General features: G+C 29.6%; 1 protein-coding gene and 1 pseudogene across 1 annotated transcript; one reads left to right on the forward strand and one right to left on the reverse strand.

Moving 5' to 3' along the window:
* Positions 1-1,625: 1,625 nt before the first annotated feature.
* On the forward strand, positions 1,626-9,028 carry LOC125839002 (acidic endochitinase-like; annotated as a pseudogene).
* LOC125838927 (delta(8)-fatty-acid desaturase-like) lies at positions 2,747-4,431 on the reverse strand. Its single transcript, XM_049517929.1, has one exon. It carries the CDS (start codon positions 4,339-4,341, stop codon positions 3,022-3,024), a length of 1,320 nt encoding a protein of 439 aa, XP_049373886.1. The 5' UTR covers positions 4,342-4,431; the 3' UTR covers positions 2,747-3,021.
* Positions 9,029-19,621: the final 10,593 nt, after the last annotated feature.

A 19,621-nucleotide genomic window follows, 5' to 3' on the forward strand; every position in this document is an offset into this window, starting at 1 on the left:
CGCATCACTAGTTGATAAAACCTGCTTACTTATATACCCAGGGGCAGATTCACTCTTGGAAGCGACACCCCTTCACCGAAAAATCACATTGTATATAGAGGTCAAACTTTGGTTTAATAAATACATATACAAGTATTGATATCTCTTGAAACAAGTTGAAGGTTTAGCCTATTGGTTAAAGAGTTACAAAAATTCTATGAGGTTGTGTGTTAAAGTCCTACTAGCCTTTGCCCCACTAAATGAGATTTGTCTTTACTACAATTATTGACACCTCTAAAATGTCTTGCGGTCTGTTTACTTATATACCCAACATCTTTCATGTGTTTTGTTGATGTGGGACTTCTAATCTTATGTTAGGGCGTCACAATTACACATTTTAGAAATCAAATACCTTCATTCGTATAGGTGCCAAAGTAAGTCGGGAAAATTACTTATGGATATATTTTCAATCGTATGATATATATCTCAGCAATACCATGCTCTCCATGGAGGTGGTGAAGGCAACTATACCTTAACATCAACAATTACTTATGGAACCATTTTCTTGTAGGCAATTATGCAAATTCTCTACAACACTACTGAGAAGGTTTGTCTATCTGTTTGTTAGGACCTACAGGCATGAATGAAGTGCCTTCATGATTGGGGCGTCGGTACGAAATAATGTATCATAGCATGGAAATTGTTGAAGTTATAGCCAACTGATGAAATTGATTCCAAGACAATTTATATCAATCATTATTTCTTAAGGGACGTGTAAAGTTCAAAATAGACAAGTAAAAGTGAATAGATAAAATATATTGCAAAAGGAATAAATAGCTACCAGAAATATTAATTTGACATTTTTATGGTCAAGAGTGAGGTGACTATGCATTAAGCAAACTGGTATTTTGATAAATGATGTGCTTAATTAGATCTATAAGTTCTTAAATATTGTTACATCCCCTATTTTTGTTAATTAAATGTAATTTAGTCATTGGGTTAAATCTGATCTTGTCATATATATGTATTCTTTTTTTAAAAAAAATCATAAAAACAAGCTTCAACACCCAATATAAAAATGTACAAACATATACTAGTTATTTTGATACCATAAATACAAAATAATATAGGAACGATAATATCATCAAGAATGATACTAAAAATAATAATAATCAAGCAACCATTCTGGAGCATCGTGCACGTTAAGCTACTAATATCAAATTAACGCAATGACCATAAGATCAAACGCTCACTGAGGACATGATCCTAGATAGGAGAACATGAAGGTCGAGAATTAGGATAGATAGGTAGTCGAGTGGTTTCTGGAACACCCATATACTCAGTATCCTATTTTTTAAGTTCATCACTACTGTTGTTCTTTACCCTGGTTATTTTACTATTTTTACCTTTCTATTCTGACATTTCTTTCAAAAATTGTTGTGGAAAACGATTTTCTTGAGTGGATGGTCTATCGGAAACAATCATCAATCTACCTCAACAAAGGTAGGAGTAAGGTCTGCATATACTCACACTCCTCAGACCCTACTTATGAAATTATACTGAGTATGTTGTTTGACTTCGATCAAACAATAATTCACTAACAACAAAACACATTGTTCCTAACTCATTAACTTTTCTTTTATACTTTTGGGAATGACCAAAATCCAATGATTGATCAAGCAGGACATTTGTGATCCAACTCTTGGTGGTTGTACTAGCTTAAGCTCTGACATAGAATCGTGTGAAGCGAAAGGGGTTAAAGTCCTGCTCTGAATTGGAGGAGGGGTTGGTACCTTAACTCGAATGAGGGTGCTAGAGAAGTTGCTACTTATCTCTGGAACAACTTCTTGGGAGGAAAATCCAGCTCTCTCCCTCTTGGCGATGCTGTTTTGGATGGAATTGACTTAGATTTTGAAGGTGGAACGAACGAGCACTGGAATGACCTTGCTCAGTTTCTCTCTTCATACAGCAAAGGCGGTAAGAAGGTCTACTTGAGTGCAGCACCAGAGTATCCTTTTCTGGATGCTTGGCTAGGAGTTGCACTCAAAACAGCATGTGTTTGGGTGCAATTGTACAATTTCAGCCAAGAGGATTTTCTTAGAAGTGGCTTCATTCCTGCAGATGATTTAACCAAACAAGTTCTTCCAGCAATTTAACTAAATTAATGCTGAAAGATTCTATCTTCAAGGATCCTTACTTAATACGCGCTTCAGTGTTGTCATTACAGTTCTAAGGCATACTTTAACTTGCCAATAAGCCTCTTTAAAGACGAGACAATAAACAATTGATATTTCACTTTACTATAAACAAAAATTCAATAATTTATTTGTTGTTCATGCTTATATGTATCAGTCTTGGACTAAAAATATATATATTTGTATGCTTATATGTATCAGTCTTGGACTAAAAATATATATTTGTATTTTTTTTCTCCCTTCGCACCTTTTTTCATTAAAGCTCACTTTATTTCTATGATCTTCCAGCTGGAAGTTGCTTTACTTCTGTGGTGATGTATCTTCCAGCTATTCTGATACATCATGCTAGGGTCCATGCATTATGATGATATCAAAATGGCTTTAATTATGCATTGAAAGCCATGATAGAAATGTCCACTCAATTATTCCCATTCAAATTTGATCTGAATGTTGAGACTCCACAATAGTCTGTGATCCCAAATCATGTAGAAAGTTTAACCTGAATCATGTTGTTATTAGCTAAAAGTCTCATCTGTAACTGTAAGAATATTTAACCAGATCGAACATCGTGATAACGAGGACATGACAAATCATAGAAAGAGGGAGATTATCTACAAATATACAGAGATTAAGTATACAGCAGTGGATAATATATGCATATATTGATATAAGTAGTTTCTGCACTAACTTTATACTGAAGTAGTTTTAAGTATGTTGCTGTAACAAAAATCATAATTCCTATTGCAAGCAGCAGATAAACCAGAACTATTCCCTCTCAGTTCCAACCAATAGAATAGACAATATCCAATTGCAATGAAAACAAACAATTAACTTACAAAAATCTAGATTATCCATGAGTGTTAACAGCTTCCCAGAGCAGACCCCTAGCCTGCATCGCCGCAGTCCTGAGTGTTCTTATTGTCCACCTATTGGCCTCAAAGAAGGACACACTCTTATAAGGCAAATTGTGCTTTTTGCATAGCTCCTGCACAATAGGAGAAACATTCCTCAGTTGGCACCTTGGTAGCCTTGGAAACAGATGATGCTCAAGCTGGAACTGCAATCCTCCAAAGAACCAATCCATCTGAGGAGAACAATCAATGTCAATAGTCCCAGCTGTTTGTTTCTCAAACCAATCATTCCCCTTAGGCTGTCCAACATAGACATCAGCAGCAAAATGATTCAGACAGAACTGAACGTGTTGAATCCCGGTCACAGCAAAGCTTGTGAGAACAAACAACACCCTCTCTGTCCAATTAGGCAAGGCGAAAACAAGAAGCGGAAACCAAGTCCAGAAAACCATGATCCCCAATATGTTCAAAAATCTATCAGGCACTTTCCTTCTTGAGAACAACAACAACAACGTCTGTACAAACAAATTCACCCTGGAAACACAAATGATTGGATAGAAAGTAAAATGTTGATAGCTGACAAAGAATTTCGCCAGAGAATCGAACGTTAACTCTCTTCCATAGAAGGTAGAATTCAATGACTTAAACAGACTTGAAGATACTGCAAAAACTGGCAAGTGCTGAAGATCAGGATCATAATCCAAGCTATTACAAGCCACATGATGAGCATTATGAGTCCATTTCCACCAAGCAATACTAATCCCAGTAAGACAATTCCCTGACATAATCTGTACCATTTTATTGAACCCCTTATTTGTCATTATCAAGTAATGACCAGAATCATGACCCAAATAAGAAATCTGCATCCAAGATAACCCCAACAATGCTCCAGAAAGCATATGAATCAAGAAACTATCACTAAAAATTACACCATAGAAAGTCAAGAAAAGCAAAAACCCAATAAAACAAAATGAATACATAACCCCATGACCCTTTTTTTCAAACAATCCAGCTTTAGCAAAGTCAACACAAAGCTTTCTATAATCCCTTGATACCTCAGAAACCTCATAATCTTGTAAATAATAACCAGTAAAGAAGTTATCAAGATGTTTCCAAGCAGTACCTGGATGAAAAGCAATGAATGCATCAGTTGCTTCTTGTCCAGCAAGATTAAGTATAGGGATATCTCCACCAGGGTGTTGCTTAATCCAATCAGTAACATTGTAAACTTTCCCTTGAACAGAGATCCATAAATCCTCTCTTTTGTTATGCTTCTTTAACTCCTCAGCTGTTATGTACTTTTTTGAATCCCCCATTATGTATAAAAAAAACCCAAAGATTGAATCTTTATTACAAAAATATGAAATGGGGTTGTTGTTTATAGGGATCTAAGAGTTTGTAAAGTAAGAAATTTTGAATACTTAGAGAAGAAGTATAGAGGAGATATTTTAGGGAAGACTTCAAAAATGGTGGAGTCTTTGAATAAATTTGAGTCCTTTTTTTTGGGGAAAAAGAAGGGCGTGTCACCACTTGTTTGACTCAGTTACACCATGTGTAACGGTCAATCTTATCTTTGCATATTTTATTTTTTCTTAAAAAAATAATGTTTCAAAAAAGTGATCTCAATTTATATTTAATTAAAAATTTCAATTTTTATGTTTAGTAAATTTAATTTATAGAAACACAAATATTTATGGATGAAAAAAATATATATGTAATTCATAGTAGATTTGTGATTTTTTTTCTTTTTATATTTGAAAATTTAACGAAAACAATCACTCTATCTGAGGCTGATAGTTTAGTTTGTTGACTATTTGAACTTACCTTGTTGATGAGGGTATGATTCCACATTTTGTGATTCTCTTTTCCTATTTTCTCTTTTTTCTTCTTCTTATGTTTCTTTTTTTTAATGGAGATATAATATGCGACATGTGTATATTTTACCTTCTTCAAAATTAAATTTTTTAAATTATAAAGATTATATTGAATATATTATTATTATTATTTATTTATTATTTTAAAAATTATAATATCTAATTAAATATAGCCACGTAGAACGAGAATAATGGAGAATTGTTAAATTTCATATGAGTTCCGAAATTTTTTCTATCTATTTATTTAGAAATACGGATTAAAGGGTGTATTCATTACGGAGGAAATATTTTTCTAAAAATAAGTGAAATATCGAACTTGATAAATGTTTTCGAAATTATCCTTGTAAAATATTTTGGTATGATTACCGATAATTATTTTTCTAATTAAGGAGTAATATGGTAAGGGAATCTCATTTGGTTGGAACAGATTATTTTGTCTAAATTAGGTTGAAATATTTTTATAGAGAAATGTTACATACATATTAATTCATAATTAAACGTGTCTCTTTTGTTTATTATATTAAACTTTAATTAAAATTCTCCATAACTCCATGCCTCTATCCATTGTGTGCTCGCTAAAATTCATTTTTGGGTATCTAATAAGTAAATGACATTGTTATACGTCATAAATACATGTATTAATTATATAACATTAATTATTGATCTACTTATCTTATTGACGAAAGCTTATGAGATTGGTGATTCTTATACCACTTTAAGGAATAGTCTATGTACTTGACATGTTGCAAAATAAACATTAATGTGACACAATATACTTAAGTATTAATATAGATTGTAACGGGATAATTGTATTGAAATTCTATTCTTTTGTCCTTAATCAGAGTCTCAAATTTCAGCTTCTGGAAATGAAAAAAATCCTACTGGATAGCACCGCTTTCAATCATAAATCAATTCTATAATATGTGAATTTTGATATAGTCAAATTCAAATATGAATATCGAACATCAAATGGAGAAAAAATAAAAAAAATTACTATCTCATAAAGTATAAAAATCTTAAAATCAACTTCATTTACAGGTGCTAATAATTAGTCGTTAGAATTAGTATATTTAAAATGCTATTTAACGAAAAAGTCTTGACTCGTTTTGTTTGAGAAAAAGAAGAAGAAGTGGGTGTTATCATTTGTTGTCTTAGTTTCGATAAATTAAGATTGCATTCAAAAATTGATAATATTAATATTTTTTAGTCTATTAATAAAATAATGGGTGCGTCGTGTTACATGTCCTGTTACTTGTCCAACTATTGATAACGATACAAAATTTGTTGAACGTTTCTCGAATAAAGATCGATGAGTTTTTCAGATCTCTCGTAAAAAAATATAAAATTAAAATAATTTTGTAAAAAAAACTTGAAAAACTTTCAGATTTATTTTTCAAACTTCACATTTTTATATCAAATAATCTAAATATTACTAATTAAACAAAAGTATAAGATAAGGTATTAATTTACTCTTTTTATGGGTTGTTTTGATCTAGTTCTTGTTCTTGTTATAAGTACAGTTGTCTTGTTCTTGTTTCTACAGTTGGAATTAGTTTAGCTACTTAGAGAAGAAGTTTCCATGCTTAGTGTCTGTTTGGTACGAAAAAAATATTTTTCGCGAAAAATATTTTTTAAGTAAACTCTATAAGGCGTTAGGAAGCGTGGGGTGATAAAGATAGGGAGACTATGGGAATGAGTTAAAAGTGAAGTTAGAATTTTAATTTATGGATTTAAAATCATAATTGTTTAACTAATTTAATTCTGAGGTGAAATTATTTTTAATAGAAAATAGTTTATCTTAAAATTAATTTATTTTGTATAAATTTAAATTATTAAATCTCAAAATAGATATCAAACACCGAATGAAAAATATTACTTATTCGGCACGCGTTATGAGACTTTATCCGTCTATTTATTTTAGGATTTAATAAAAAATATAACTTAGTTGTCTTGCTTATGTAAAGTTCAAAGTAATTTCACATGTATTGGTCGGCACATTATTGGAATTAAATATTGGCATTATAGGGACGTGCAATTATTTCCTTTTAACTCCCCTACTAAATTTTGAATATCAAAATTTCTCTTAAACTTTGAATAATAGACATTCTTTTATCATATATAATATTTATTTTACTTTTTTAAAGTAGCTTTCAAAAAAAATTGATAACCTTTTTAATATTTAAAAATAATTTAATTTAATTTTTTATTTTATCATTGATGAGATAATTTGATTTATTTTAGATAAATTTTAAATATCTTCTTTTCATTTTTAAATTTAGTATCTAGTAAAATACTATCATAAATTAAGAGCTTACTAATTTAATACCAGAGGGGGCATAATTATTAGGTATAAAAGTTTTGCAAGTCCCAAATTCAAAATTCAAAATTCAAAATTTAAAATTTTCAAAAATATAATATGAATTCCAATTTGTAATTCAAAAATTTGAAAATACGGCCAAATTATGTCACTCTACTTTTATCTTATTAAAATCCTAATCTTATCAACATGGTGCAGTGGTGGAACTGATCCACCCTTAATTTGAGGTATTGGATTTGAGTTTGGGAATGAAGAAAGTCTTGTTAGAAGCATCACCTCGAATAGATCTTGCAATGCGCGATCCGATTGAATAGACCATGCAATACTCGATTCAAATTTTATCGAAACTCGGATGCAAGCTTCGATATCGAGTGGGAAAAAAAAAAACTAACCTCGAAATATTCTCAAGTAAACTGAGTTGTGCCAATAAGTCATTACAATTTGTATAAAATGTTAATTCACGAAAAGTTTGACTAGTTTTGAGAAAAAGTGGCTGTTACCATTTGTTGACTCAGTTTTGAGAAAATTCACATTGTAAACTTTCTCGTTATTCTTAGAAATTTCCAAATCAAAATATTACTATAATATTTATAACGGTTCACAAATTCAAATATTTTAATCGATGAATTCTCTGGCTTGTTAGGTTGTTGGAGTCCCACATCGTTTATACATGGGATGAGAAAATGGACTCTTTATATGAAATTTTGATAATTAATTCTCTCCTCATGAACTAGTTTATGGGATTGCATTAAATTTAATATTCATTTCTTTATCCTTTTAAATTTAATACTCATTTCAATTCATTATTTTTAATGTTGGCTTCCTTTCCAAATATTCAGCTTTTGAAATTAATTTATCGATCCCGTGTACATTTCTAACATTTCTAAAGTCAAAAATAAGGATTTAGTCTCGATGCATAGAGAAGAAGTTTCCATAGCTAGAAAAGATATTTTAAGAGAGAGAAATGAGCTAAGAACATGCATTAGGTCTAAAATAATTTGACTCGTTTTTTAGATTAAAAAATAAATAAATTATGTTTCACCATTAATTGTTGAATCAATTTCACATATATTAAGATATAAAAATAAAAAATCCTCATACGACTTTTTCTCATCTATTTATTTATTTTAGGATTAGAAGGTGCTTCGATGCTATATGTTTGTAACTATTATGATTAACTAGATAATTATTGCCCGTGCATGCAGAGATATCGAAACATTATATAATTTAACCTAAGACGACTTAAATCCTAAATAGAAATAACCATAATTTGAAGATGTGTTAATTACAATACTCTTTAGAGTGAATACTGACACATCAATGGTGCTCAAATCCATAGCCTCATAGTAATTTAACATGCTTGAAAAAAGAACAAATAATTTTATAACTTGCTCCTTTCTAGATACGATTTTGAGGAAGCAAACATCTGCTCAAATACATACATTTAGAAAGGTATATATGTATCACCCACCAGACCATGAGTTAGTTCAAAAGACCGTTAGAAGAAATTGGCTGGCTAAAGATGAACAAAAATGTTGTATTTTCTTTGTCAGATACCTCCTCGAGAAGCATCAAGTTTAAAGTTATAACTTTATAGTACTACAATCAATTCCTGGTAAATGAAAAGACGAAGACAACTAAAGTAAATGATAAAGTTGCATTGATTCAACTCCTTGCATTAGTACTATTCAAACCCTTAGAATTACTCCCATCTTCTCTTAATGGAAACATCTATTCTTCCTTAAAATTACACTCTTCAAGGAGGTTGTCAATGGTGCATCCACCTATTCAAAGGAACTGTGGATTACTTAACAATAGCATTAGGAAAAGACTTTGATATTCATTCATTCCTCACAATTCCAACATTAATATTAAAAAAAAGATCATCTCTTGGAATATCAGGTTGCTATAGTATATAGTATTTTGGGTTCTCTTTTCTGCAAATAATTTATTTGTAGGATTCCACAGGCTCCATATATAGTATGTCCCTCATTTCAAAATGTTTCGCTAAAAAAACCAGCCTTTGAAGAGTCGAGATGAGAGGTTATTCATACCAAATATGACATATGAGATTATTCCAGCCATTCGATAGCTTCAGATCAAATCTGCAAAAATTTACTTACTATTTGTAAGGCAAACTAATGTTTGTAAACCCAACAATTATCCAATCACATTATTACAGTTTTCATGTCGTCTTCTTTTTTTCCTTCATAAAAGTAGAGTAGAAATGAAAACACAAGCTGGTGAACCATAAGACTATTATTCGAAATTTTTTTATATGAATTCTCTACCAGATTACACTGCTAAACTCCATATTGTCTACCAGATTGATTTCAGCCAAGCATTTCTATTCCTACCCATCTTTGATTTGAGAGGAATGCACAAGAATTTTGCCTTAGAAAAACACAGACAAACAAGAGAGGTTGTTCAAGAGAAAAAATGAGAGTTGATGCGGTGGCTATTGATGTACACGTAGCATCAGAAAGTGGTGCTAAAAGACTAAAATACCCTCAAATTGATTTGTATCGTCACTTAGCAGACATGTTGTATTCACCCACACTTCTAATATAGTAGTAGAAGATGTTATTTATTTTGCTTTACAGGGCTGATGTTGGGCTTTGGGGGGGATTTCGGAAATCCCGCTAATTCTATATTTATATTATTAAATAAATAAGATAATTGTTTTGGAAACCCAATAACAATTAGCCTCTTAGTCCAATAGTAGAAATGAAATTCACTTAAAGCTTTATCGTCCCTCGTAACGAGGGTTTAAATCTCTTTGGAGACTTATCATATTTTTTTTTAATATATAAATTAGATATCAGAGCCTATAAATTTTAAACTTTGGATCTGTCTTTGAAACAGCTTAGATCCATACAAATATCTATGCAAATAGCCTCTAAACATTTTTCACCAGAAAATTTCAATGAAAAAATTAAATCCAACATTTATATATATATATATATATATAGAGAGAGAGAGAGGGGGAAGTTAAATTCATCATTCTTTGTTTGGTAGAAGTCATATATGGTAAAAAAATTATAATCAGATACAATGACAATGAATTTTTTGGGATTATTTTCCTTTTTAATAACCTAAATTTTCGCATGTCCAAATCATCTCATTCTCGTTTCCCTCATTTTGTACACCACTTAGGTCATTCTCACCTTGTCTCGAGTATCTTTATTCCTAACTTTATTCTTCCATAGTATAACCACACATATATTTCAACATCTCTATTCCACAACTATAATCTTCCATACATGAATTTCTTTTACTAGACACAACTCCACCCCATACAATATAGACGTTGGTCTATCCACCTTTGTATAACTTTAAGAGATCGTTTGGTTTGTATACAATTTATTTATTTTAATGATTTTTTAGCATATAATGTCTTTAGTTACTACTAAAAATAAATTTATTTTAGGTGATTATTAATTTTCACTCATAATTTCATATATATGTCAAGAGTTTATGTTGGTTAAATAAAGTCATTTATGCTTAATTGTAAATAAAATTTAAGGAAAAAAAAAATCTTATAACACTATATCTTTTTAATTTTTCAACACTATATAGCATTATCTTCAATTATTTAAACTCTTACTATTTGTAATATATTATAAATATCTCGACAGTGATGGATGAAATAATCCACAAAAATTTATTGACAATACAACCCTAATTCAGTTTAGAAAAAAGATACAAATAACAATAACATACCAGTGTAATTTTATAAATTTGACGAGGTTAGAACTTAGAATATATGCCGGTCTACCTCACTGTCTCACATAAATCCTCAGTTTAAACACCAACATACTAGTTGTAATAATATTTCTACAATTTGAGCTTGCAGGTTTTGATGTGTTCTTAAAAATGGTCTTGGACGACGGACTGAGCCTGTTTATGTTTACGGTATATCAACATGCAGTGAAAAAAAAATATATATCCCTACATTTGAGTTATATAATTTATGTGCATATATTATATGTCAGCGCATAAATTATATACCTCAAACACAAAGGTATATTCATTTTTTCCACTGTATATTGATATACTGTAAACATAAACATGCTTAATCCGTCGTCCAAGACCATTTTTGAAAACATATTAAAATAGCGAATACAAATTGTAGAAATATTATTGCAATGATGAATTTAGCGCATACATATAATTTATACGCTATCTTCATAACAAAAAAAATTGTTGCAATGAAGAATTATTAGGAAGGATAGAGTATTTATAACAAAAAAATAGTATCATTTTTTAATGAGAATGACAAAAGAAAAGTTCAAATGGAAGGCTTCAACTCTAAATTTGCCTGTTCCTTCGACACCTTTGCATGAAAAGAGGAAAAAATAGACAATTAAAAAGAAATTATCTAAATTATCTCAACTATTTTTCCAATTATGATGGCCGTTTATCGTAAATGTAAGTACTTACCACTCCACCACAAGCCTTGTTGATCACCCTTCTCTATCTCTATATATATGATATGTGTGCAATACTTTAAGGGGTTGTTTGGTTAGTTGAATGAGATAGAAGCATTATTTCAATAATTGGGATATAATATGAGATTAGTTATTTCCATTATTATAGTATAAATAATAGGATAAATAATTTTAGGACTACCTAATACTTCTAACTAGACATGAGATAAAATAATAATTCTACATTTTATCTTTAAATTATTATACTTTATTCCTTGTACCAGACTACCCCTAAAAAACTTAAATGGAAATAATCAATTTCTCAAAGAGTTTAAGTTTAAGTTTTTTTTTTTAAAAAAAAAAAGAAATGGGTTTTCCTTAATAAAAAAAAGTAAAAAAAAAAGTGGGGTGTTTGGTTAGAGATGGAAGGAAATTGTAGCGCAGAATGTTTCCATATTGGTTTCACTTAATTGGATTTTATTTTCATATTAATAGCAATATTTCATCAACCAAATCTTGAAATGCACTTGGAATAATTCTCTATAAAAATTGAGAATTGATTGATGGTGACAAGTCGATCACCACTTCACACATGTAAATATCTTATTTATTAGTACAATTAGGGATGTACAAGTCAAAATGAACCGATAAACCAAATTAAATCGGAAAAAAACCGATTTGTGGTTTGGTTTGGTTGGTTTGGCAATTGAAAAAAAAAAACGACCACTCTTGGTTTAGTTTGGTATTAAAAAAAAAAGTCAAACCGAACCCAAACCGAATCGACATAATATTATATATATATATATATATATATATATATATATATATATATTTGTTAATAATATATTTTTAGTTAGTTTATAGTTTTCAATGTTTATAGATTTTATTTCAAATTTGGGCTTGTAAAATTTTGTAAATATTATATATATAATTTTATTTTATTTATAGATAAAAAATATTATTTATAATCTACTTTGTTAATTTATTTTTAGTTAGTTTATAGTTTTCAGTGTTTATATATTTTATTTCAAATTTGGGCTTGTAAAATTTTTAAATATTTTATTTTGTATTAAGATCCGAAGTTACAATTATATTGTTATATGTTTTCAAATTCGAAGTTAACAGTTTACTTTGTAAATATTTCGTTTTGTATTCAGTTTGACTGTACCCTTTAATCCTATTAATTTAACATAATGAACGTTGATATTTCAAAAAAAAAATATTTTGTACTCGTGTGAATTTTACCGTTTTTACGAAAATTTCTATTCATTTAATATTTCTTAAGTTTAGCTTATCACACAGGTAAGTGAAAAAATATTTGATCTCTTTTTCAAACACCGTATAGTTGTAAAAAATCGAAAAACTGAAAAAACTGAAAGAACCGACTAAAACCGAAAAAAAAAAAACCGACTTTGCGTGGTTTGATTTGATTTTTAGATTTAATAAACCGACATAATTGGTTTAGGTTTATTTTAATAAAAAATCAACCAAACTGACCTATGTACACCCCTAAGTACAACTTCAAATGCAATAGTATTAAAAAAAAAAATCTGAAAATTATTTCAAATAAAATAAAATAAAATAAAATAAAATAAATTCACTTATCAGTTTTCAAATAAAATTTTACGACCCCTAACTTTAATTATCTTTGTAAATTTAACTTTAATGCTTCACCATCTTTGATTAGCCTTAGTGACTTTCTTTATGAGAAAAATCATTGATACCATCTTTGATTAGCCTTAATGACTTTCTTTAAAATTTCTGGCGCCAAATTTTCTGGCCATTTAGCATACCCTTTTCAAATGTTATTTTTTGGCTAATTAATATGACTATTAAATGGAATTAAATAGTCATCATTAAGGTGCATTTATTGGTAATCATATTAGTAACGTATAGGTTATGCCTAGTCTATTTTCATCTATTTATTAACTTAAAATACATATTTATTTATTCAATTTAAAAATTAAGAGATAATTTATTATTTTATTTTATTTATGTAATGACCCTAAAGGTTATTTTTGGAAATTTTCATAAAATGACCGTTTTACCCCTCCCGATAGTTGCCCCGAGTCCTAATTGTTGTATTTTCGAAGTTGGTTTGAAGGAAAATTGATGAAAAGTTGAGTTTTTAAGAGTTAAAGTTTGGTTAAAAGTGCTATTTCGAGTCATTTGGAGTTTCGAGACTCGAATCGGATTTCCGTCGATTCCAGCAGTTTTAGAATGTCGAAACGGGTCTATGAGAATTTACGGAGTCGAATTTGGAGTTAAAACGAAGATTTGAGGTCCTAAGTTGTAAAAATTGTGAAATTTTGATCAAGAGTTGACTTTGGTCAACAAACGAGGTTCCGGTGCTCGAAATGGAATTCTGAGGGCACCGTTGGATTCAGAGGGTGATTCTAAGTCTAGAATGAGTCTTGGTTGAATTTTTAGAGGCCCCGAGTGCGTTTCGAGTTTTTGAGCCTAAAGTTAGTTTCTTGACGCCTTATCGGATACCGGGTCAAGGAGACCTCGAATTCAAATTCCGACGATTTCATTGAGTCCGAAATGTCATTTTCAAGCTAGTAGCATATTTGGTTTGTGTTCGGAAAGTGCCAAATGAGTTTTGGGTGAGCTTTTAAGCTTCTTGGATGCTTTGACACTATTTCAGCAAATTGTGGCAACTAAAGGGTTCATTATTAGTTTTAAAGGTTGAAAAACTATTCCGAAGGTTCTGAAATTTTGAGCATGAATTATAGGACTTATCTGCAAATTTTGGTGCATTTTTGCTAACCCGAGATTGGACTTTTATCGCAAATAAGAAATAATTGTTTACTGAGTAGAAATGATATTTGACTAGGCAACGAGCATGAAATTGAGCTCCGATTGAACGAGCAGGTCCGTATCATTATTTAAGACATTTACAAAAAAGAATCGGGTCATTTCACTATCGTATGAGGAAATTATGGCATTTTTAGTGAAAAATTAACTGCTGTTTTTCTGGTGCATGACAGCCATGTACTGTTATAAAAATCTCAGATTGTGTTCATTTGGTATTTTGAGCATATCGAGAGTTCTAGAGATCGGAATGGAGTGATTCTTACGGGTTTCTTCTTGAATTAATATGAGGGTTAGTATTCAATCTTCAATTCGACATTTTCTCGTAATTTCTTTATCTGGTTTTTTTCTTTTCCCTATCCGTAAATCTCTTGGGAAAAATTGGGGTTTTATCGATTTGGACTCCCTTTTTGATGAAAAAGGTATATTTACGATTCTTATGTTATGGGTAAACTGATTTTAACATAAAATTATTGATTCATCGATTATTTTCATCATATTAACCGCGTACAATTTGGACTTTCCCGGTAAAGTTAAAGTTTGATAAATTGAGAATTTCAAGGTCTATCTTAACTCCGTTTTTGATGAAATTTCATATTTGAACTTATCTAAGCATGGGTAAGATGTTTTTCAAGAGATATTTCATTTTCGAGTCGGGGTTTCGGATCCGAATATTTTAGGCCTCTTCAAGAACGTGGATTTTCCTTCAAATTGAGTTTGTGAATTGATTTCAACTCTGTTTTCAAATTGGTTTTCACCATTAGCTTCCAAATACTTTAAGGATCATTTTACATAAAAAATTTCCAGATTTGGGTATCGTTTTCCGGTATGAGACTTTTGGACCGTTTTGCCCTTTTTCCCTAAATTTCTTGATTTTGGTGTCATTGGACTCGAATTGTGATTGTGAATAATTGTTTGAATAGATTATCGTGATCCAGATTATACTCGGAAAGAAAAGGCTCAAGTCAAGTAACTTTTGGAGTTCGTTTTAAGGCAAGTGGCTTCCAAACTTTGTAAAACTCTTAGACTACGCATGACTACCTTCCTAATTGTGTTGGGGAGTAATGGGGATTGAGGATGAGTTTTATTTGTTGATTGAAATTGTTGTAAATGAAAGATGGGGAATAAAACGAGCTAAATGTGTTATATGTGACTTGAATTTGTTGAATAAGTTATGTGATAACTGATATTGAGGGGATAGAAGAGCATGAGTAGGCTATGATTGATACATACATTGATGTTAAGACAGATGATGTGTAATACTATGATGTGGTCGTGATATGGTTGTGATTAAGACAAGTGATGTGTAATACTATGATGTGGTCGTGATATGGTTGTGATTGAGACAGATGATGTGTAATACTATGATGTGATCGTGATATGATTGTGATTGATGACATGTGCATATTCATTATTCATCCCATGTGTGACTATCTGTTGCATGAGTTCTGAGACACTGATATGATGATGGATGGATATGAGACACAGTTGAGACTAGCTCCGGCTAGAGATATATGAGATGGACTAGCTCTGGCTAGCGATTTGGATGCTGATGGGATCTGGTTCCGGCGGTGATACATGGTCCATGTGTGGCCCCCATGGGTTCTGATTTGAGTATTCATCGCGGACTGATTACGTCAACAAATGTGTATCGTAGGACAAACATACATCACGACTACATGACATCATTATTGCATTTTGCATCGCATTTGCCTTATCTTTGTCTGTGATGTGTGGATTGTATCGGTTTACCCTTCTTATGTGGAGTTTGATCTACTTGCTCTTATTTGTTGATCTGAGGTTGATGAGGATATACTGTTGGTTCTGGCTGTTGAATATGATCTGTTTAGTATAGGTTGGTTGGTTTGCTGCTAGATTGAAGTTTCGGTGGTTCGGTTGGGATTGAAAGGAGTTGTTTGTAGCTGCTAGTTTTGCTTAGTTTAGAGTTACTTGCGAGTACCTGTGGTTTTCGGTACTCACCCTTGCTTCTACACAATTGTGTAGGTTGACAGCTCTCTCAGATTCGGCTTAGTATTTTCTTTAGCAGATTGAGCTTCGGGACATACTCGAGAGGTAGCGGTTCATTCCAGACGTGCCTTTGAGTTATCTTTACTTTCAGTTTTGTTCTATTCGAGAACTATACTCTGAGACTTGTATATTTTTATTCGAATTCTGTATTTAGAGGTTTGTACATGTGACAACCAAATTCTGGGTAGTGTTGAGTCTTAATTAAAGTCTTCCGCTTATTTATTATCTTTTATTCTCGTATTTCTACTTCTCTATCGTTGTGGTTGGGTTAGGCTGACGTGTCCGGTGGGAAATGGACACGTGCCATCACATCCGGATTTGGGGTGTGACAATTTAACTTTAATATTTTTTTATAAATACTAAATTTATTATATTCAAAAAGTAATAAAATTAATTTATCACTTTTATAATATATGTAAAAATAAATAGAGAGAATATATATCAAGAGTCAGCCGGGCAGCCGGCTATTGTTCTAAAGAATCTTCTTTTGGGGTAGAAAAATATTAAGAATAATTCAATTATTATGGATTTTCTTCTTACTTTAATTTTTATTGTTTTTGTTCCTACTTTGTATTAAAAGAATATGTTGGATTTTGGGAGATACATTTTTACTAGTGAAATATTATAAGATTTTCAATAATTTATTTGTTAAAAGAATTCCGCTTTCTATATTTATTACTTTTTTTTAAAATTTCAATTATGTGATACTATATTTGATTGATACGGGAAAAAGTAAAGAATATTTTGAAATTTACGGTATAAAATAAGTTTAAGACATTTGTATGGCTATAACTAAGGGTGAAGTGAGAATTTTAAAGCTAACTTATTTCTAAATATATAGAGATGATAATCCTTTTTAGATAAACTGAAAAAAAATTATCACATAATTTGAAAAAAAAAAGTGAATTTTTAAATTACATATTTTCTATTTACTTTTAATTACACTCTTTTTTATATGAAAATCTAAAATCATAATATTTTGATTTTTTTTTTATAAAATACATATTTTTAAACCAACCATACTAAACACACATAAAATAAATGGAGGCAGCATAACCAAGGGATCATATTTTTTTCTCCCTAACCAAAATATTATTCAAGCACCTACTTATAGACGGAGCAATATTTCTAATCGATTGCTTTAATCAAAATCTTATGTTTATATAATTTTTTTTATTAGATATGCATAAATAATTTATCAAGAATCAATAAGCTATTTTTTAGAGAATGCTTGAACATATACAATTTTTGCTTTTTACTTAACTTATATTTAAAAAGCTGTTTGGTTATACATTAAAGTTGGAAAAAAAATCCACTTGAAGTTATATGTTCTGAATTTAAAAAACTATTTCTAATCTCCTTTTGAAGTTAGAAAGAAACGCACTTAAGTTACATTTAAGTCATGATTAAAAAACACAAATTATTGTTAGGGCATGATGTTCCAACTCAAGTGTCTTAATTAAAGCAAAGATGGAAATGCATTCCAAAGTATGACTTCAATTTTTAGATACTGCACCATTCATCTAGTAATATTTGTCCACTATTAACTTTGCGCTATTTTAATATATCATTCTTTAAATATAATAAATATAATGTCTTGAAAAAATGTAATAAAAAATTACTATATTTAATGACAAGGGTAAATTAGGAACTAAGTGTAAATTATACATTTATTTTATAAAATGGACAAGTATTGTTGAATATTCTAAAATTGTAAAGTAGACAACTATTATTAGACTGAGGAATATTTTTCAATTTTAACTTCAAACATCACCAAATTTATATATAAACACTCTAAAATTTTGAATTCATCTTTATACCTATTTGAACATCAAAACTTTTTTTTAAAATGGTAAAGGAACTCCAAAATCAAGACAAAAATAAAGAATATAAATTTTATGGTTATCCTATGTAGATTATTATATGTATCCACAACTAGATCATATTACCCACTTTTAAATAGTTTTCAAACATTTATTACATAATACCTTTAGATATAAGGTATCTAAAATTATATATGATTGAAGTTTAGCTTTGCTTAAATTCAAGCAAAGAGTCTGTTTGAGATTGTTGTTAAAATTTACTTATTTTTAGAAATATTTTTTTAAAATAGTTTTTCAGAAAATTACTTTTAAAAAAAAGCAATTTGTGTTTGGCTAATTCATTTGAAAAATGTTTTTAATAAGCAAATTGTGTTTGATTGATTTTTTTAAAATTTGTTGTAAGTGTCAAATTACAAAAAAAGACAAATATCAATATACTTTTAATATGAAGATTATTTTATATATAGAAATTATTTGAAATATCTATTATTAAAAAATTGATCAAATTTTTTATTTTTATTGAATTAAAATGTACATATTCAATTTTTCAATCAATAATATACATAGATAAATAAAAAAATTTAAATATTGATATAATATTAATATGGTGATTTAAATATAATTAAAAATATCAATTATAAAGTAATGATAATAAATGTAAAATAATAGAAAAATATTATATACAAATAAAATTCTTAAATGAAACTTTTACCAAAGTTATGAAATATGTTAATTAATTAATAAGAGATATATGAGGAAATATGTAAATATAGAAAGGATATTTTGATCTTGTAAAAAATAATTTCCTGCTTCTATTTTTTTTAGGAAGCAGAAATTTTTAGCTACGTTCCAACCGTAGGAAAACTAACTATTTAAAAGTAGTTTTATTGATTTGCCAAAAACCTTATTTTTCATAAATTTTTTTTATTTTTTATAAAATAAGTGTGTTTAGCTTTCCAACAGTAATGCCAAACAGACTCTAAATTTCAACCAATCAAGACTCTAAATTTCAACCAAACATTTATGAGACCATAGACAAAGTGACTCAGTTTAGCTTATATGATTAAAATTCAAATAAAAATAAATATACGACAATCATATGTAATTTCAAACTTTAAACATGCATATCTAAAATTATTTAAAAATGGATAACTTTTTTTTTTTTTTACATAGTATGAATATAACTTAGTAAATGTTGATTCTAAAATCTAGCATCATAGCATTTCGGCCAAATAAGGGGATCTAACATTTCTCCATTACTCTCTTTTTATTTTTTCCAAGTTTTTACTAAAATTAAGGATATATAATAT

This window comes from Solanum verrucosum, unplaced genomic scaffold (assembly GCF_900185275.1).
Source record: "Solanum verrucosum unplaced genomic scaffold, falcon-dt-bn FXZP01000163.1, whole genome shotgun sequence".
In the NCBI taxonomy this organism is placed as follows: Eukaryota; Viridiplantae; Streptophyta; class Magnoliopsida; order Solanales; family Solanaceae; genus Solanum; species Solanum verrucosum.

Bases quoted from the DNA above. Each gene is read 5' to 3' on its own strand.
- LOC125838927 (XM_049517929.1), bottom strand. From the start codon at position 4,341: ATGGGGGATTCAAAAAAGTACATAACAGCTGAGGAGTTAAAGAAGCAT.